The sequence below is a fragment of the Leptonychotes weddellii genome, chromosome 9 (genome assembly GCF_054177405.1).
Source record: "Leptonychotes weddellii isolate Sample4059 chromosome 9, ASM5417740v2, whole genome shotgun sequence".
NCBI classification, from domain to species: Eukaryota; Metazoa; Chordata; class Mammalia; order Carnivora; family Phocidae; genus Leptonychotes; species Leptonychotes weddellii.
Window position 1 is genome coordinate 39,922,268 of NC_138377.1, and position 22,182 is coordinate 39,944,449.

Below are 22,182 nucleotides of genomic sequence, written 5' to 3' on the forward strand. Positions count from 1 at the left end.
GATGTACAGCCTTATCATCAGACATGGCTGTGTTGGAGATGGCACTCTTTGTAGATATAAATGGGTCAGTGTCCAGATCATCTTTATCTCAGATGACAGAGCACTGCCTCATTCTTTCCATCATACATGAGTTTGCCAGCCTTTCTTGTTGAATCATGCCATTTCGCAATGCCTGGTTGGGAGCTCAAAGTATGGGCATTTAATAGGAAATGTTATTCAGTGAATAGGTATGAGTCTGTACCTCCACGATCAGAGGTTGTACAAAGTGCACTTGGAAAGATACCAAACTCACAGTATTTACACAGTTTTACCTCACAACCCATTACTGAAAGACTTGAAACAAATAGTCTTATTGATTTATGTTATTTTAACTTCTGATTAATTTTCAGTTAATCATAAGAGATAACACTAAGCTTTTCTGGTCTGAACTTAGGTTCCCTTGAGTAAATCAGCATTTAAATACTCCTTTTCCAAGGGATCTTTCGATAATTAAAATATTCTTTTTGCATTTTAAACACCTTTACTGTTAACAATGGCAAACATTTATCACTCAATTGTTATGTATTTAGTGCTGTTGCTAAACTCTACATGGATTGTTTCACACACTCACAACAAGCCTATGAAGGTCTATTATTGTACCACCCATTTTCCAGATGAGGAAACTGAGGCTTTAAGAAGCTAGGAGACTTGGGACACCTGCATGGCTCAGTCAGTTAAGCGGCTGCCTTCGGCTCAGGTCATGATCTCAGGGTCCTGGGATCGAGTCCCGCATCAGTCTCCTTGCTCAGCGAGGAGCCTGCTTCTCCCTCTGCCTGCTGTACCCCCGGCTTGTGCTCTCTCTCTCTCTGACAAATAAATAAATAAAATCTTTAAAAAAAGAAGTTAGGAGACCTGCCCATGGTTACCAAATTGATAACTGATGGAGCCAGGGCATGAACCCAGAGAGTGTGACACCACAGGTTTTTTTCTTAACCACTATATGACATGACCCTTATTTTTTCTAACTTGTGAACTTACATAGTTTTACTTTTTTTTTAAAAAAAAGATTTATTTATTTATTTTTGAGAGAGAGAGAGAAATCGCACGTGCGAGCAGGGGGAGGGGCAGAGGGAGAAAGGGAGAGAATCCCAAGCAGACTACCCGCTGAGTGCAGAGCGCAAGGTGGGACTCGAGTCCAGAACCCTGAGCTCTAGGATCATGACCTGAGCTGAAATCAGGAGTCGGCCACTTTAACCAACTGAGCCACCCAGTTGCCCCATACATAGTTTTACTTTTTAAGTGGCAATGGTCTCTAGAATTCTTCTGAAACCAGTAATTAAAAAAAGCAGATATGTTGTAGAGATAGCAACATCAAAGAACTTGTTGAATGAATGAATGTAAGCTCCTTGTTTTGTTTTCTTTTTTGTTCACTGCTGCATTCCCTGTGCCTTGAACAGAGCCTGACATAGAGTAGATGTTCACTAAATATTGGTTGAATGAATGAATGACACCTGATCTTGATGGCATGATGGGACCAATGGGGCCACGGCAATGGAACCCTTCTCTGAAGTTTATTGACTCAGCTGGAGCAGATTACAAGCTTAATTTTTGTTAATCTCTGAAACCACAAATATTTTGCACATTGTAGGCTATAGACCAAAAAGGGCCCCCTAAACATACCCAGAAATTGACTAAAATCCTGAGAGAATCAGCTCAAAGTGAAAGCATTTGGACAATTCCATGAAACTTTAAATTTCTCCTTCTTGGCTTGGGATTCTCAACCTTAAAATCCACATCTGGTTCTGGATTCAATATAGAGTAGGGGAAATTATCTCTAGGGGTCTTCTATTGGTGCTTACTGACATAGACAAAGTTACATGGAACATGGATGGAAAGAGGTTTGTTGCATCTTACAGTGGGTGTGCAGATGGTCCTGAGCCAGAGCAGTAACTGAAGGAAGGGATGCCAGGATGAAGCCCCACTCTCACCCCCATCGTCAAGCAGACTGAAGAATGCTTCATATCTAGCTCTCCCCGTGAATTCCACAATCTTAGCACAAGTTAAGGTGGTGACATCATGTGTTGTCTGGCTTTTTTCATAGCTACTCAGGAAGCAGGAACTTGGATTTTGCTTTCTTTAACCATAGTTCCTATGCTACAATTAACATGTAGCACACCCAGAGGAGAAACATGGCTATAACAGCCTTTCCAGAGTGGCATTTACCTGATTGCCCACTCTGGGCATCAGGATCCAATCTTCAGTTGAGGTACTATGTGGCTTATTCCATACTTGGGACTTTAATGGAATTTATAACTGAGCCTACCCTATAGAATGAGAACCACATACAGTTTGTTGGAGTGGTAACTATGAATACCATGCAGTGGCATTCTAATATGAATTTTCAGCTCTTTGCAAAAAGCTGGTTGAAACCCTTTGCCAAATGGCATCCTATCAGAAATTCTATTTTTAATAGAAACATATTCATTTTATTTGAACTTAATAGGAAGAAAAGGGATCTGAAGCAAATCTGAAGGAAGATATTTAAAAAAATCTGTATTAGGTTTCTCCAGAGAAACAGAACCAATAAAATATATAGAGAGAGATATATAAGAGGAGATTTATTATGAGAATTGGCTCACGTGGTTATGTGGCCCAGAAGTCCCAAAATCTGCCTGCAGCAAGCTGGAGGGCCAGGAAAACCAGGGCTGTACTTTCAGTCTGAGTCCATAAGGCCTGAGAACAGGGGTGGGATGAGGGGGGCTGATGATATAAGTCCTCATCTGAGTCAGAAAGCCTGAGAACCAGGAGCATTGATGTCCAGTGTTTGAGGGTAGGGGAAGATGGATGTCTCATTCCAAGCAGAGAGAGTGAATTTGCCCTGCCTCCACCTTGTTGTTGTATTCAGGCCCTCCACAGGTTGGATGATGCCCACCCACTTTGGGGAGGGCAATCTTCTTGACTCAGTTCACCAATTCATATGCTACTCTCTGCTGGAAACACCCTCACAGATGCACCCAGAAATGTTTTACCAGGTATCTGAGCAACCCTTACCTCAGTCAAGTTGACACATAAAATTTCTTTGTGGTATTTCTTTAACAATCCCTCTAAAGTTAAAAAAAGAAATTACAAAAACCATGAAGATTTTTTTTTATTTTTTACCAAAATGTTTCAGTTTATTTTTATTTTTTTAAGGATTTTATTTATTTGAGAGAGAGTGAGTGAGTGAGCGAGAGAGACCATGCCAGCTGGGGCGGGGGGAGGGGCGGGCAAAGGAAAAAGCAGACTCCTCACTGAGTAGGGAGCCAGAAACAGGGCTCTTCCATTCTGGGACCCCAGGATCATGACCTGAGCTGAAGGCAGATGCTTAACTGACTGAGCCATCCAGGTACCCCTAATATGTTTCAGTTTACATAATATTATTGACTCCTTTTTATGAAGGCTGAAGACTGCCCATCACCCTTCTCCAATTCTCGGTTTTGGTTAGTTGTATTATTCTTATATTGTCCAGGTTCATACTGTTCATGTTCTGTTCTGTAACAATGATTTCAAAGTGATTTAGTATTGGCTTTGTATTTAGAATTGTTTTTATATTTAAAAAATTTAAATTGGTTTTATATTTATTTATTTATTAAAGGTCTTTTCCTTTTTTTTTTTAAGATTTTATTTATTTGACAGAGAGAGACAGAGCGAGAGAGGGAACGCAAGCAGGGGGAATGGGAGAGGGAGAAGCAGGCTTCCCGCCGAGCAGGGAGCCCAATGCGGGGCTCGATCCCTGGACCCCGGGACCATGACCCGAGCCGAAGGCAGACGCCTAACGACTGAGCCACCCAGGCGCCCCTTGATTTTATATTTAAATATTTATGATAACTTCTTCATTCTTGAGTTCTTTATTTTGATTATCTCTTAATTAGCAGGATCTCATATCGAGTGGTTTTCTCAATAAGAAACTTCTGAGTTGTGTTTTCTGAGTTCATACATGTTTAAGACAGTGTTCCCTGGACTTAAATACTCTCTTGAGTAGGTATAACTTACTTTCTTTAAAGTGATAAAGCTGTCTCCTCCAAAAAAAATTAATTTTTTTTTTTATCAATGACTGTTGCTGTAGAAAAACCAGAGGATAGCTTGTATCCTTACTCGCAAACCTTTTTAGGCAATTTGTTGTTTTGTTTTGTTTTGTTTTTCCGTGGCTGCTTGAAAAACTCTATCCTTGAAACTGTCTTTAACCTTGAAGTTTATCCAGCTTGGCATTGAGCATTCTGTCTCAAATTTTTCTAGAACATCTGGTTCTAGGAAAGTTATAGATATATTTTGCAAATTTTATTTTTAGTTTTTAAGAGAAATATCCTTTTTATTGAGATATAATTCAGATACCATAAAATTCATCCTTTTAAACTGTACAGTTCAATAGTTTTTAATATATTCACAAAGTTGTACAAATATCACCACAAATTCCAGGAAACTTTCACCACCCAAAAAGAAACCATACCCTATTAGTGGTCACTCCATGGCAACCACTAATCTACTTTCTGTCTTGATGCATTTGCTTATTCTATGCATTTCACACAACAGAATTACACAGTATGTGGCCTTTTGCATGTGGCTTTCTTCATTTAGTATAATGTTTTCTTTTTTTTAAAGATTTTATTTATTTATTTGACAGAGTGAGAGAGCACAAGCGGGGGGAACAGGAGAAGGAGAGGGAGAAGCAGGATCCCCTCTGAGCAGGAACACTCCCCACCCCCCCACCCCCGATGTGGGGCTGGATCCCAGAACCCTGGGATCACGACCTGAGCAGAAGGCAGATGCTTAACCATCTGAGCCACCCAGGCGCCCTAGTATAATGTTTTCAAGGTTCATCCATGCTATTGGATATATCAGTACTTCATTTTTATGGTTGAATAATATTCCAGTGTACATGTGTATCACACTTAGTATCACACTTAGTTTATCTATTCATCAGTTGATGGATGTTTGGGTTGTTTCCACTTTTTGGCTATTGTGAATAATGGTGCTATGAACATTCATGTACAAGTTTTGTGTAGGCATGTTTTTGTTACTCCTAGGTTTCTACTTGCTGTGGAATTGCTGGCTCATATAGGAATTCTATGTTTAACTTTTTGAGGAATTGACAGACCATTTTCTAATGCAGCTGCACTATTTCATATTCCCACTAGCAGTGTATGAGAATTCCTATTTCTTCATGTTCTCAGAAACACTTGTTATCATCTTTTTGAATAGAGCTATCCTAGGGGTTGTGAGGTAGTATTCACTCATACCCTAATTTGCATTTCTGTGAAGGCTAATAGTGTTGAGCATCTTTTCATGTGTTTCTTGACTAGGTGTATACTTTGGAAAAATGTCCATTCAAATCCTTTGTCCATTGAATTATTGCCCATCGGTTCCTGGTCTTTTTATTGAGTTGTTAGAGTTCTTTATATATTCTAGATATTAGTTCCTTATTAGATGCGTGATTTGTAAATATTTTCTTCCATTCTGTGGGTTATATTTTCCCTTTTATGGATAGTGTCCTTTGAAGCACGAAAGTTTTAAATTTTGGTGAAGTCTAATTTATCTTTTCCTTTTCCCTTTGTTACTTCCACTTTGGGTGTCTTTTTAAAGAAATCTAATTGGCTGATCCAAGGACATGAAGATGCCTATATTTTCTTCTAAGAGTTTTATAAATTTTGCTTTTACATTTAGGTCTTTGATTTATTTTGAGTTAATTTTTGTATATGATGTGAGATAGCGATCCACAATGTTATATTAGTTGCAGGTGTATAACATAGTGAATTGACAATTCTATTCATCATACAGAGCTCACCATAATAAGTGTAGTCACATTTGTCACCATATGCTATTATAATATTACTGACCACGTTCCCTAGGCTATACTTTTTGTCCTCATGATTTATTCATTTTATAACTGGAATTTTATACCTCTTAATCCCCTTCGCCTATTTCACCGACCCCCCCACCCCAAGTTCTTTTTTTGCTACATGCAAGAGGATGTCCACTTGCCCTAGTACCATTTGTTGAAAAGACTTCTTACCCCATTTAATTGTCTTGGCACTCCTGTTGAAAATCAATTGCATGTAAATATAAGGGTTTCTTTCTGGTACAGAAATATGCTTGTATTATATCTTTGACTACATTCTCTCCCATTTGTTGAGTTCTCTATCTTTGGAACCCTAATTATTCTTATGCTGGATCATCTTTGTCTTTTCTAAAAGCTTTCATCTTTCTCTCTTTTCTGCATTCATTCACCTGCCTTTCTTCATGTCAGTAATTACATTTTCTGTAGTGTCTATTTTTTTTAAGAAGTAAAAAGGACCACAAACTTTATTAAAAGTAAAGGTAACATATAATATGTACAGATGGCACATGGTGCCAATTTTATTTGCAGTTATAGTACTCTAACTCATGTTTACAAGTTACACCTTTGCCACAGCCTGGGCTAAGTATTGAACTAGTGCAGAATTTAGCTGTGCCAGAGTGCTGATCTTAGCATGCTTAGATGTGGCATACTTGTTCTTGTTAGTCATGTGCTTTGTAAGCCCATGATTCACCGTGACTATATTCTTAGCCAGGTGTTGCATAACATTTAGAAGGGATTCTTCAGTGTATGAGAGATAATGCTGTAGAGTTGGTGTCCATTCACCATTATCAAGAATTTTCAGTGCTAAGCAAAAAGCTCCTGCTGCAATCTGAGAAGGAGGAAAGTGCACCATATCGTAGTCCAACATAGTTAGTTCCATCAGGTATTTGGCCAAAGTATGTTGCTCAACATCAACCTCTCCAATCTTAGTTGCTCTCTGAAGGAAATGCAGGGGTAGAGGGCGGCCCAAACCAAAATTTAAAGATCTTAGAATCTTCATTTCCATCTGTCTGATTTGGTGTTTAGTGTAAGTGTTGTCAGTCACAAAGGCAAAGTCACCAATTTCTGGAGGGTACATTTCTTCATATTTGCTTGCAATAAACATGGCAGTGATACCAACCAGCTGCAGCATCTTCTTGGGCACACAGTTATTCTGCATGAACTGATCAATAATGGAAACAGTCATGTACATGGTCTCCTGCAGTAACCTGAATTTCATTTGAACCTGTACTAGCCAGTTAATAAGGATGGCTCTCATGTTTCCAGTGACTTCACGACCCAGTAGGTATTTTGGTCTGACTGCTTGCTCTTCCTCAAGTTGTCTCAAATAAGCATAAATATCTTTCACATGTTCACTGCAACGGTTTGGATCAGCTCCATCTTCTGCATCCACATCATTCACTGCAAGAATTACATCAGAGAATGCCTGACACAGATATTCTTCTGCAGGGGCACATCCAGATGTTTCCATTGGGCTTGGAGAGGGAGTATCAACCAAAATAGGCTCAGGCGAAAGTTTTTCTTCTTTAATGGGCTCAGGATCTGGCTCTGGTTCTGGCACAGGCTCAGGTGCCTTTTCCAGAGGTTTAGGTATTTTTTTAGCAATAACTTTTCCAGGAACCAAAGTTTTTGCTTCCTTTTTCAGAGGCAGTTTGGCCTGTGGTTGTTCGCTGACTTTGTTACCAATGTCTCCGAGAGCCGTTCTTGGCCTCAGCCCGGGTTTGGAGGCCGCAGTCGTGGCCAGAGGCACGCGCTTTGTGCCTGCCATACTGACCTTCACCTTATTTTCAACATTAACTTTTGTGTTCCTGGTGACCCGGAGCGCCATGGCTTTGTCTTCACCAGGCAGCTGCTGGAGAGAAGTGGGGAGAAGCAGAGCGCGGGAGCCACCAACGAGCCGGGGACCTGAAGCCACCGCAGATCAACAGCCGTTCCTCTGCAGCACGCCAGGCCCTGCAGTGTCTATTTTATACATGATTCTTTTTAACAAATTCCATAATAATGATGGTCCTCAGTTCATTTCCTTAGATCTGTAACTCCTTTTTCAATTTTATTATTCTATTATCTTGGGTTTTTTTTTTTTATTGTATTGAACTCATGTTTTTATTGTTTTGTAGCATAAAAAATTTTTGAGGAATTTTCTTCTGTTCCATGAGCTTTATTTCCTACTCAGCTGCATTCTTTGTCTTTGTGTCTTCAATATGGTATATTATTCCCGCCTTTGTTTAGTCTGTTTTGTTTGGCTATTGTATGTTTGCAATGGTTGCTGTGCCGTTTTGCTGTTCCACCCATGCCTGATATTATTGAGGATGACTTCTTTGTGTTCCCATTACTGTGGAACCTCATTTGTTTTCCTGACTCTGCTACAGTTTGGGACTTGAGGTGACTGTGATATATCCTTTCTCCTATAAGGGACTGTGAAAGTTGGGACAGTGTTCATCTGTGGTAGAAGGCACTCTTCATTAGTACCCCTCTTTTTAGCACATGCTAGTTCTTTTGCGGTGTTATTTAAGATCCTCTGCCAGGGACATGTGATATTTCGGGTATATCTACCCTTCCCTTGTGAGGTAACTTTGGGCTGTGGACACCTTCCTCAACTCAGTATAGAGCTGAGTGATCTCATTCCTTTCCATCTCAGAGAGTCAGCTCAATGTTCCATTTTTCTCTCCAAAAGTTGTTCCATTCCTCCTCAGTAAGAGGAGAAGAAAGTTAAGGGCTCAATTTAGTTTGCTTCCCCTGACATTTGGGGGATTTAGTGAGACATCTCAGGATTGCATTGACTTCACAGTTTTTCTTCTGGAAGTTAGGAGTGGAATAAGGACACTTTTCTTGTGTATCTTTCCACCTTAGTCAAGAATATCCTCTAAAGTTTGAATCTCAAATATAAAATCTTCATCAAGTGCATTTAAAGAAATTTACTTTTTTCTTTTCCAGTTACCATTGCCAAATGCCTAAGGTTAGTTTACCTGTTACCCTTGGTAAGTGACTATACATTTCTATAGCACTGCAGTATTCAATCTCTGATACTGTATCTCACTCATCTGCTTCTCTGTTCTGCTACTGTCCTAAAAATGGGAGAATTAAAAAAAAAATCCTTGGTTTTTTGATAGAAAGTCACTCCCAGGTTGGGTCCAAGGTGAAACTGGGTCCCTTACTGGGTTAGAAACATAGATGTCATTACAGTTTCTAGCTGTGAATGCTCATAGTTTTACTGTTGAAATATTTTGTGCTAATAAATTCTGTGGAGTATGTCCCTCCTATTTTAGTTTATTCCTCCTTCTTCTCTCATTTCTACTTATAACCACCCCTGCCAACAACCTACATTTCACTGTTAAACTGTTTATATAATGGTGATTATAAAGCTTCCTTGTATTACCTTTGGGCATTTGGCTGAAAGGTACTGCCTCCATTTAACAAGTAAATATTTTATAGAACAAATCCAGAGTAACAAAAATGCTGATGCCTCAGTGGCAGTGTTTATAAGAAAATTTAATTTTTAGGGTAAAAATGTCATTAGAAATTGTCTTTGGAGAATACGATATTAGTTAATGTTTACAAATGCTTTTAAAGGAAGGCACAAGATTGCGACTAAGAAAACATCTTATTTGAAAGTGTCTCCATTGAATCCTTCCACTTTTATTTTTCCTTTTTTTTTTTTAAGATTTTATTTATTTATTTGAGAGAGAGAGCATGAGAGGGGGAGGGTCAGAGGGAGAAGCAGACTCCCCGCCGAGCAGGGAGCCCGATGCGGGACTCGATCCAGGGACTCCAGGATCATGACCTGAGCCAAAGGCAGTCGCTTTAACCAACTGAGCCACCCAGGCACCCTGAATCCTTCCACTTTTAAAAGTACCTCACTTGGTATCTTTGTTTTCATTTGCTAAATACAAGGCCATTCTTTAATGTTGTCTCCATCTATGCTGACACATTTTGAGACCCAGTGGATAACTCTGACCAGAAAATATCAGTGGACAGTGGGCAGTGCAGTTACAGGGAAAAAAATGTTATAGAACCTTGCTGATGGGGGAAAAACCTTACAAAAATATTAGCAGACTGACAAAGAGCCCAAGGGATGGTCATATTTCTTGATTTATGTAGTTTGGTATTTCATGTGTATAGAAATTCAATAATTATCTTTAAAAACCACATTGGCATGAATACTTCTTCTATTTTAGACTAAAGGTGCTGAGGAGGCCAAGGAATTTCCATATTTCTTTCCTTGATATTTAGAACAGGGCTATGCCTGGAGCAGATATCCAATAAATACTAATTAATAATTATAATGACTGAGCTACTGTATTAGTATAGAATAATTTCAGGGGCTTCTCTCCTGGTTTGTCTGATTTGAAGCTTTTTAAAAGCTGTATATATGTCAGAAAGCCAGCATTAGAAACTCTCTGAAGCAAATCATATATTAATTTGATACGTGTTTTAAAACTTACCGTTGGCATTATGAAATAACTCCTCAAGTGAGGAAAAAAGCCCATTTTTTTAAAAAGCCCATTTTTTAATCTTAAAGAAAACAGTCAAAGCAGATGTCACTGGTTCCGAGTCCAGCTGATCAATAACGTTTCACAATTTGTACCAACACCAGGGGAAAGGAGCTTACTTAGCACGTCACTCTAAAACGATCAGTACCAAATTTCCACAGAGCGCAAATGGGTTTTTAATGAAAGTCCTAACTTTTCTTCTCTTGTAAATCAATTTTTCTCCAGGGTCAAAGTTCTGACCCTCACAAATACCATCCACCTAGATACAGAGACTCACGCGAGTGAGAGGGTTCTCGCTGGTGGCAGGAGCGTCGGACAATTTTTAACTAACCAACCCGAGTTTTGTGTCATACTATTCTCTTGCCCTACAAACATTAAGAGCTGGTCTTCTTACCCACAGTCTTTTCCCCTCGAGGCCACCTGTTTGGTCATCTTTCACAGAGCGAGGGGACCAGAGCACTTCTGAGGCAGTGTTTTCTTCGCCTGAGAGGGCTGCCCGTGCGCCCCCGGCACGCATCCCCACGCCAAGGTTCCAGCACCCGACGCCTGCCTCCTTTTGGATTCGGTTCACACTGCAACAACCCAAGTGGTCCACCCCTCTCCTCCCGGCTGGCGCCGGAGGAGTCCCCAGCGGGTCAGCTTCACCGCCCCCAGGGGCGGCCTTTCCGGAGTTCGCGGGGTCGATCCCCCGCCTCGCGCCCCTCCCTCGGGGCCGCCCCCTCTCAGGAGCCCGGCGGAGGACAGGCGAGGGGGCGGGGCGAGCGCCATGACGCGCGGAGGCTCCGGCCAATGGGAACGCCCCGCGGCGCCGGCCGAGCCGCCAGCAGATAAAAAGGAGGCACTGCCGAGCTCTCTAGGCTTCCGCTGTCTCTGGCTGGGAGGGTGTCACTGGCCGGTAGCCTACTTTCCTCAGGTGATCCTGGCCACAGCCTATTTCCTGCGGCCGCCGGCGCACTTTAGTTGCAGTCCTCGAAGCGTCCCAGAGTCCCTCCGGAGCGGCAGAGGCGGGTCCATGGAGAAAGGTCCGGTGCGGGCGCCGGCGAAGCCGCGGGGCGCCAGGTGCAGTAATGGGTTCCCCGAGGGGGAGCCGCCGCGACCCGGACCGAGCGGGCTGGCCGAGAAGCCGCCGCGGCCGGAGACCAAGACCGTCCAGCCGGCGGACGGCTGGAAGGGCGAAAGGCCCCGCAGCGAGGAGGATAATGAGCTGAACCTACCCAACCTGGCGGCCGCCTACTCGTCTATCCTGCGCTCGCTAGGCGAGGACCCCCAGCGGCAGGGACTGCTCAAGACGCCGTGGAGGGCGGCCACAGCCATGCAGTTCTTCACCAAGGGCTACCAGGAGACCATCTCAGGTCAGTGCGCCCGCCGGCCGCCTGGGCGCCGGCGGCTCCGGCTTGCGGGACACGGAGTAGGTGGCCGAGGGAGGCGCGCCCCGGCTCCGGGAAGTTTCCGGAGTTGCCTCACTCTTGGCAGAGGACAGAGTGCTGTCACCTTCCGAACCCCGCCTTCGGCCCTGGCCCCGCTGTCCCGCCAGGCGAGGGCCTTGCGCCCGAGGTCTGGCTCAGCGGTCCCTGTGGGGTCCTCCGGGTCCTGCGCGCAGCCCTCTCCTTGAGCCTCGGGTTGCGGGGACCGCGGTCAGTGAGCTACCTGATGGGTGGGAGGCCGGAGCCCCTGCCGCCAGAGCTCCCAGGGCCGGATGCTTGAAGCACGTGCCGAACCCAGACTTGCCAGGATTAGGATCACCTGGCGCTTGTGGAAGGGAGGGCTTCCTAGGTCGTCCTTCTTCTTGAGGTCTAATTTTTTGGTAGGTCTGGGGTGAAGCTTTGGCTTCGTCTGCTTGGAGCGCCGGGGTGATTCTTTGTGGCAAACTCGGAGACCCGCACGCTGACTTGCCAGGGCACCCGGTTGTTTGGAAAGTTGTAATTCTCTTTTGTCCACTTCAAGTTAACTCCATCTCAGGACTTTCCCAGGATTTGGCACAGCTCAGGGCATGGATTGCTGAGAGTTTGAGGCGTGAGGTTTCTCTGGCTGGTTTGCTGTTTGAAGCCCCCGCCCCCATTCTAAAAGCTCGAAAGCAATAAAGTGACTCGCTGGGAATCGGGGAAGTTCGCTGGGCTCTGGGACCCCGAATCGGAGTACCTCCAGGCCGGGTTTGCCTAGTGCTATCCGTGCCTGAGGCGGGTCAGGCTTTCACCCAGAAGGCTGGAAAGCTGTAGGGGATGGAGGAGGGAGAATGGAAAATGAGGACTTCGCTGCCTATTTGCTGGGTGAATGGTGCCGGTCTTTACAAAAAAGAGAAAGAAAGCTTCTGACTCTGCAACTGGGACCAAGGACGTTGTTTTCCAGCTTAAATCTTTTGTGCCTCTTGGTGACATTTAGTTATTTGGCCTAAGAAACCTCTGCCTTCACCGTTTCTTAAGGAAGAACAGTGTTGCTTTGCAAGGTAACTTCTCTGTCCCTGTTACTTTCTTGATGGAGTATCCGGCGACTCCCCTTATAGATCCTGGGAAGAAAAAAGTTATTTTTGCCCAGCCTTCCACACCACAAAGGAAGGGTGGGAAATCAGTGTGAGAGGGGTGGGGCCCCAAAAGGAAATGATACTACATAGAAAGTTCTAGTTCTTTGTCCAAGTTCACTTTTTTACCTCTTGATGGTAAAAGTTCAGAGACTGAAAAGCCGAATTTCAAAATGCAAAGATGAAGAATAAGCAGTCTTCATTTGGTGAATATTCTATCCTTTGGTGACATTCCACGATGTAATGAAGAAACATCTTTTAGGGCCTTACTCATTCTGCCTCTTGTGGACACTGAAAGCAGTCTTCTTCCTAACATTGGTCAGACTTTGGGAATCTTGCCAAATTCACAGGAGAGGGGGATTTCTGACTCCCAGACAGGTCACAAAATTACCTTAAGTGACTCACAAGGTTTATTTAAACAAATGGTGAGCAGAAGTATGTCTTGTGAGCCATAGGGCTAATGAATCCAAAGAACACTTCAGTCTACCCTAGAAAATGGTTTTACAAATGTTAATTTATTACTTCAGAAGTCCATGGACCTACGGGTAGAAAGCAGATTAGGGGTTGTCAGAGCCTGGGGAAGAGGATAGAATGGGGAGTGGCTGCTTAATGGGTTTCCTTTTGGGGTAATGAAAATGTTCTGGAACTAGAGAGTGGTGGTGGTGTCTGCACAACATTGTGAATGTACTAAATGCCACAGAATTGTACACCTCAAAATAGTTAAAATGAATTTTTTTAAATGATGAATTTTATGTATATTTTACCACAATAAAATCCACAGGCCATTAAAGAATTATTACTAGCCATTAACAATAATTTTTATGCTTTTATTGCTTTATGTGGATGGTCTTGGTTAATCCTTAGTTTTGAGATAGACACTGTTCTTTTATTCCCATGACAAGGAAACTGAGGCAGAGAGGTTGACAGCTCCAAGTGGTAGGGCTGGTGTTTGAATTCAGACAGCCTGAATGCAGAACTCTTACCTACTTTCTTATGTTGTTATTTTGATGTGTCAGTGTATCTTATCTCTAAGTATTTGAAACTGTGAGCTATGACCTAACAGCTGGGTTAGTAGCATTAAAAAAAAAAAAAAAAGGAGTAGAATGGAGAAGGTCAGTTTATCATATGTAGTAAGGGTACAAGTTGTGAGGAGCTTCTGTGTAGGTTTTATAGGTATGTTTTTTTGGTGTGCACTGGCTCTAGAAGTAAATATATTTCTTCACTGTGGCTTGTGGTCAAAAGTTTGAAAGCCTCTATCTAGGGGCTCATGCTTAAGGACTTAATACCTATTTCTTAGAGGCACATAGTTAGAAGACAGAGAGGAGAGGACAACAAGGATGGTGCTGAATTTAAAGGAATAAACCTCAAATGGTGGTGTTCTAGACCTTGGCCCAGCCTGGGTGGGAGAGAGAAGGAGGGATATTTAAAATCTGTAGAAAATATGGCAGAAATAATAAAGAAAACAATCTTGCACAATCCCTAATTTTTATTTCTTTAGAGAGTGTAAGTCAGTGACCACTATAAATTGTTTTGGAAAGAAACAAACTTCTTTGAAACTCTCACTTTTCTATACATGTAAACAAGATACTCTGTATCTTTCATATCTCTGTGTAGTAATTCCTGGTTAATGGTATTGACTTCAGTGTTGTAAAATAGAAAATGGTGTTTTACGTTCTTCAAATAATTTCTTGTTACTTCCTCCTGAGTGGATTGATGCTAACTTCTGGCATTCTGGGGAATTTGTCATTTCTCCCTGTACTGCCCATTCTCTCCATGACCCTTGCTTAGTGTATCTTTCCTCAGTTTTCCAGTGTGTACCTTACCATGGGTACATCTATGATCACCAGTGATGGGGCTATGTCAGGGTTGTGCAAGTCTCCTGGTCACTGTTCACCACTGGGTTGGGAGGGGATGCTGAAAGAGACACTGTGCCCTTTCCCAGGAACTGGCTCTCCTTTGAATCTGGTATCACATCATGATCCTCGGACCAACTCATCTTTCTGTTGCTGTCCCATTTCCATTTAACTACATCGTAGTTTTCTTATATATTCTAAGTTTTACCTTGATGAGGTCTCCTTTTGTTTTTTAAGATTGATTGATTGATTTTAGAGAGGTGGGTGGAGAGGGGCGGAGGGAGAAGGAGAGAAGCAGACTCCATGCTGAGTGCAGAGCCCAACGTAGGACTTGATCTCAGGACCCTGAGCTCATGACCTGAGCCAAAATCAAGAGTTGGATGCTTAACTGACTGAGCCACCCAGGCACTCCAATAAGGTCTCCTTTCTAAATAGGGAATCTTTCCTGTATTTCCAATATTTTATTCAGAACTTTAATTAAATTGGAGGGTCTACTGTTCTTTGAGGTTCTTGGTCTTCTTGTCCCTGTGTCTGACCCATCCCATTCCCTGTCCCTTCCTGGGTGTAAATGGGAATAACCTCTTAATTAACATTATCTACCAAAGGTTATGTGCATATACCTTGTTTCATCAGTTGTCCTTTTTATGAGTTTATGGGAACACACAAGAGTCTTGACTCTTCTGTCATATTTCTAATTAGAGTAGGTTTTAGCTTGTCTTATCCAGGATGCCAAAACAGTTTTCATAAATCAGTTGACAATGTCCCAAATTTTAGGAAACACATGAGCATGTATATAATGCAGCATGAGGAGATGGTACCACAGGTGATAGACTTCTTGACTATCTTCCCACCAGGGTTGAGGAGTCTTGTCCCTGCCTCAGTAATTTTCACTGCCAGATGATATCTATCCTGGGCGCCTGGGTGGCTCAGTAGGTTGTCTACCTTTGGCTCGGGTCATGATCTCAGGGTCCTGGGATCGAGCCTGGTGTGGGGCTCTCCACTCAACAGGAAATCTGCTTCTCCCTCTCAGTTTTCCTCTCTCTCTGTATCAAATAAATAAATAAAATCTTAAAAAAAAATGATATCTATCCTTTAAAGATAACACAAGGCAGGGCACCTGGGTGGCTCTGTTGGTTAAGCGTCGACTCTTGATTTCGGCTCAGGGTCATGATCTCAGGGTTATGAGATCACCTGTGTGGAGCTCTGCACTTGGTGTGGAGCCTGCTTAAGATGCTCTCTCCCTGTGGGCCCCCCAGCCCCCACCATGCAGGCACTTTCTCTCAAAAAAAAAGAAAGAAAGAAAGATAACACAAGGCAATCAGAGACTTTGTTTAATCAAAAATGAGTCTTAGCTACTTCATGCTGAAATGTCCTAGTACTCACAAACTTTTTTTTTTCTTTTTGAATCACAAATCTTTGTGATTTACCAAATCAGATCAATGATGAACTAAAAATTATAACAATTTATAAGGTATGAATGGGGACAAGAATCAAATTATTTACTCTCCCTCCCATATTGTGTGTGAAATGTGAGTTTATGTCCCAAGTTTTAAAGTATATTAAAAAAAGTTAATCTCATCATTGAGAGGTGCTATTTTTGGATGTGTGTAGTTCATTTAAATATTGATTCTCTAATTTTGTTTTAATTTATTTTGCTAATAAGTACTTTTGTAGGACTTAGTTCTGTTTATTGCTAGAAAGAGTACTATGAATAAAGAAGAAAAATAATGAGGCTGTTGAAATATATGACTGGAATTTGGGAGTAGTCAAAGTTGATTAAAGCTGTTAAGAAGTCACTGAGAATGGAAGAGAAAAACTTGTCTTAATGGTTTCTTTTATTTTTTAAATTATTTTTTAAAGATTTATTTATTTGGGAGGGAGAGAGAGTGAGTGAGTGGGAGTGGGGCAGAGGGAGAGAATCTGAAGCAGACTCCTCGCTGAGTGCAGAGCCCATCTTGGGACTTGACCTCATGCCCTTGAGATCTTGACCTGAGCAGAGACCAAGAGTCAGACACTTAACTGACTGAACCACCCAGGGGCCCCCTAAGGTTTTCTTTTAAAAATATATTATCTATAAACAATTTTTCTGGCCTGGGAGAAGAAAATTCACTACACATAACTTTGGAATACCAGACAAAGCCGTCAGGTTGGTACTTGTTTTAGTTTCATTGAGCTGATATAAAGTACTACAAACTGGGCTGTTTAAACAACAGATACCTATTGTCTCACAGTTCTAGAGACTAGAAGTCCAAAATCAAGGTGTGGGTGGAACCATACTCCCTCTGAAAATTGTAGTGGGGAGACCTTTTTTGCCTCTTCCCAGCATCTGGTGGTAGCTATCAATCCTCAGTGTTCATTTGCCTGCATTATTCCAATCTGACTCTTGTTGGTGTTCAAATTTTCCTCTTTTAAAGACACCAGTCACATAGGACTGAGTCTATTGTACTCCGCTATGTCCCATCTTCCTTTAGTTAATTACATCTGCCATTACTCAGTTTCCAAATGAGTCACATTCTGAGGTACTGGGGTTTTGGGCTTCGACGTATCTTTCTGGGGAAGGACTACGATTCAACCTATATCTATGCCAGTGCTAAATACTATTCTTCATAAGATTGGCAAATTTACAGTTTCATGTCACACATTTATTGAATGCCAGGCCCTACACCAAATGCTGGGAACACAGGATGAGTAAAACCAGATATGTTTTATATGTTTTCTGCCCTTATGGAGTTTACAGTCTTTTGGACAAAGACATATATTCATCAGAATCACATGAGTGAGTGTGTGATTACAGATTGAGAAATGTTAAGGATAAAATGGACACAGCTCAATGAGAGCACTTAGCAAAGGAATTTATCTGTGCTGGGAGATAGGAGCGTGGATGCCTGAGCTGACATGTGAGTAGCAACAGACACTACCGATGACTTACTAGGTGCTGAACAGTATTCTGAGTTCTTTACATACAGCGCCTCGGTTGCCCTCACAGTAGCCCTAGAGGGTATGTGATGTTATTCCCATTTTACAGATAAGAAAACTGAGGCACAGAGAGGACCTGCCCAAGATCATATCTTGAAAATAGCAGTGTTGGGAGGATGATAGAGAATGAGAGTCATATTCTCCGACATTCTGTTTCATTTTAATCGTAATACGGTACTGATTTATTTAAATTCCCTCCTCCTTCTCTCCCTTTTTTTGTATTTTCTCTGCTGTTTTCTTTGTTCGGCTCTTGAAACTCTTCCATGGCTGGGTTTCCCTCACTGACTCATTTGCAGTATACTCCTGTAATTTGAGTCCAGTATTAGGTTGAGTCAGACTGCAGTATTAAAATTTGCCAGGAGAGGGCAACTCTCTAATCTTTGATGAATCCTAGATTATGAATCCTGGATTATATGAACCATTCTTAATTCCAGTTTATATAAATGAATATATTCCCCATGGTTCTATATTCTCTACTGAATCTATGGCAATTAGATCTGGGGATGATTTGGGTTCAGTTAATCAAAGATGGTCTGAACTGAGGTAAATTTGTTATACTCAAGGCTGAGAGGACATTTACTCACTGGAATTTTGTCCGATTATAAGCCTCAATAGCAGTTTTTTAGACCCTTTTAGAGAAGATGGACTGTTTGTACTCCTCGTTGCATCCCTAGCAAACTTCCCAGCACATGTTTGAATTAATTTCATAAAGACAAAAACTCCTTCCTAACTTATCTTTCTTCTACCACAATCCTCTGTGTATAGGTGCTCAATAAATGCTAGTTGTTTTACACACTAAAGAAAAATTCAGAAGACTTGTCTTTAGGGAAAAAAAGCCACAAGTTATTCCAGCTGGATCTCCTGAATAGTTTTAGGCCAGAGGTCATCCTTTAGACATGTTTGTAAAGTCAGAGTCCTGCATCTGCCGAAATTCACCTGTTTGAGATAGCTTCTATAGTCAGTCAACATATTATTTCAAGGTATCAATTAAAGTGACTGGCCTGTTTCCCTGGCACAAAAAATTATCATGGGGAAAAATCTCTAGAAAATCTGTCAGGATTGCAATCAGTTTTTAAACTATCATAGAAATGTTCAAATGTACACAGCAGAGTATAATGAGCTGCTATGTGCCTATTAGCTAACCTCAACTATTAACATAAACATAGGTCTAGCTTGTTTCATCCCTTCTGTCTCACCTTCCCTCACTGAATTGTTTTAAAGCAAATCCCAAATATGTCATTTCATTGATAAATACTTCACTCTATCTAAAAGAAAAAGACCTAAAAAATATTATGCTTGAAATTAACAGTAATTCCTTACTTCCAAATATCTATCCAGTGTTTACATTTCTCTGATTTTTCCACAGGTGTCTCTTTACAAATTGGTTTCTTTGAATAAGGATTCAAACAATATTCACACATTATATTTGATTAATGTCCTTAAGTTTCTTTTAATTTGTTACAGTTTGCTATTCCTTTTTATCCCCTAATAATTTGTTGAAGAAACAGGGTCATTTGTCCTATAGAATTTCCCACATTCTGGGTTTTGCTCATTGTTTTCTCAGTTTAACATGTTCCTTTAACTCCTGTATTGCTTATTTACTAGTAGATTTAGAGGTGTGCCTCCCTGTCCCACCCCAAAAAGAACTCTTAAACTTAGTCAAGAATAATTTATAAATGGTGGCATGTGCTTCTATGAGGAGGCAGCTAAATATCAAGTTGTCTGTCTTTTTGTGATGTTAAAATTGATCAACGTTAGGTGTTATCAGCCTGATTTATACATTATAAAGTTCCCCACCAGTCTTTCACCTACTACTTTTAATAGCCATTGATGATTGTCTAGATCCAGTAATTATAAGTTGCAAAATAATGATGTTTGTTCTTTAATTCCTTTTGAATTTATTGACTGGATTTCTATAAAGAAGGTATAAAAGAATACCTTAGGCTATCTTTGCAACTATTTAGTAAGTTTAAAAGTATTTAAAATAAAGCTTAAAAATATGAGTTAATTTCTTTAATTCTGCAGTGGAGATCTACCTCATTGTGACTTAATCTAGAAACCATAAAAGAAAATAATTTAACTACATAAAAACTATGAATTTTCACATGTGAAATACCAACACGAAGTCAAATGATAAAATGGGAAGAAATATTTACAACTCCTCTTGAGATGATAGGATAATCACACTAATATAAAAAGAGGTGCTAGAAATTAATGTGAAAGGCCAAAAACAGAATTGAAAAATTGGGAAGGCCTGTAAGCAGACAGTTCACGGGACAGGGAATACAAATGACTTTTAAACACTTGGAAAGATGCTTGACCTCACTCCCAGTAAGAGAAATGCACACAGTCCTCCCCCCGCCACCGCCAAGATACATTTCTTCCTTGTTAGATTGACAAAAGTCCAGAAATTTGATACGACATTCTGTTATTGAAGTGATAGGGAAACAGATATTACTGTTGAAAAGATAACTGTCATTATGGAGGATAATTTGGCAACATCTATCCTATACAAAGTTGTATATGCTACTTGAAAATCCTGCCTCTGGGAACTTATCTTAGATAGATACTTGGAGACATGAAATATGTATGCTCAAAGTTTGTCACTATAGCCTTGAATGTGAAAGTAACCTCAATGTCTAGGCCCTTAGAATGGCTAAATTACTCAGAGGAGTTATTTTTGTAGGAAAAATGGGGTGGGGGGACAATAAACTGTTGTTTATATTGGTATTAAGAGTTAGAGGATACACAGTGCTTACATGTTAATCAGGAATATGAAATGGGCAGCTAGCAGATAAGTGTAGAAGCAAGACTTTTCACTATTTTAAGTTTTTGATTTTTGAGATATGTACATGTATTTTCAAATAGATAAATCAAAAATACTTTGGCAAAGTTGTTTCAAATCTAGGAGTAAAAGAAATACCTTGTTACCTAAGGGCTAGCTAACAAGAAAGATCTGGTAACTGAGAAACATTTACCCTAAAATTAGAGAAAAATAGTTAGATATATATATTTGTGAGCTTGATCTTCATTGTGATCTTTATTGCATGTAGAAAGAGCCTGAGTTTGAATGTGACCTTCTCTTTTAACTGTCTGTATAATTACTGGCATGTCTCTTAACTTTGTCATTTTTCCCTTTTTGTAAAGGGTAGGTATGGTAATACCTGCTTTGCCTGGGCTCTTCTAAGAATTAAGGTAGGTAAAAAGCACCTGATACTTAATCTATTCCTTCTTTATGGTGAGGAAGAACTGTGGGACACTTTGGAGCCCTAAGCCACCATGTAAAAAGTCCAGTTACTCTGAGACTGCCATGCTGTGAGGAAGCTCTGCCACATGGAGAGACCACATGGGGGTGTTCTGGCTGATGACTCCACCTAAGGTCCCACCCAACAGCTAGCACTGAACAAAATAGACATGTGAGTTGATCCCCCAGGTTTTCCGGCCCCCAGCTGACTAGCTATCTCCACTGAGGCCCCAGGTATTGAGGCATAGGGGCCAGTTATCTTCTCTGTGCCCTGTCTGGATTCCTGACCCACAGAATCCAGGGACATAATAAAATTGTTATAGACCACTAAATTCTGGGGTGTCTTCTTATACACTAAAAGCAACTGGAACGAATTTTAGATGAGAGTGGTTAGATTTGTATTTGTACAAAGGAGAAGGAAGTGACTTAAATAGGCCAAGAGATGGCATGATGGTTTAAGGCCAGAGATTTAAATTTGTGAATTATCAGCATAAGGCTGACATTTGAAGCTGGGAGAGTGCCTGAGAGTCACAGGAGGCAAGGAAAACAAAAGCAAAAAGGAACTATTGGGACTTCATCAAGATAAAAATCTTCTGCACAGCAAAAGAAACAATCAACAAAACTAAAAGGCAGGCTACAGAATGGGAGAAGAGGGGATGCCTAGGTGGCTTGGTTGGTTAAGCATCTGCCTTTGGCTCAGGTCATGATCCCAGAGTCCTGGGATCGGGTCCCACGTCGGGCTTCTTGCTCAGCAGGGAGTCTGCTTCTCCCTCTGCCTGCCACTCCCCCTGCTTGTGCGCTCACTCTCTCTCTCTCTGAGAAATAAGTAATAAATAAAATCTTAAAAAAAAGAATGGGAGAAGATATTTGCAAATGACATATCTGTTAAAGGGTTAGTATCCAAAATCTATAAAGAACTTATCAGACTCAACACCCAAAAAATAACCCAGTTAAGAAATGGGCAGAAGACATAAATAGACATTTTTCCAAAGAAGACATCCAGATGGCTAACAGACACATGAAAAAATGCTCAACATCACTCATCATCAGGGAAATACAAATCAAAACCACAATGAGATACCACCTCATACCTGTCAGAATGGCTAAAATTAACAACACAAGAAACAACAGGTGTTGGCGAGGATGCAGAGAAAGGGGAACCCTCTTGCACTTTTCATGGGAATGCAAGCTGGTGCAGCCACTCTGGAAAACAGTATGGAGTTTCCTCAAAAAGTTAAAAATAGAACTAC

General features: G+C 41.1%; 1 protein-coding gene and 1 pseudogene across 1 annotated transcript in view; one reads left to right on the forward strand and one right to left on the reverse strand.

Moving 5' to 3' along the window:
* Positions 1-6,355: 6,355 nt before the first annotated feature.
* Positions 6,356-7,814, reverse strand: LOC102736980 (G2/mitotic-specific cyclin-B1 pseudogene; annotated as a pseudogene).
* A 3,376-nt stretch (positions 7,815-11,190) lies between these two features.
* GCH1 (GTP cyclohydrolase 1) overlaps positions 11,191-22,182 on the forward strand; it is a 45,010-nt gene continuing 34,018 nt past the window's right edge. Inside the window, exon 1 of the mRNA XM_006736453.3 lies at positions 11,191-11,696. Within this exon, the coding sequence (XP_006736516.1) occupies positions 11,357-11,696 (340 nt within the window). The 5' untranslated portion in view covers positions 11,191-11,356. The remainder of the gene's footprint in view (positions 11,697-22,182) is intronic.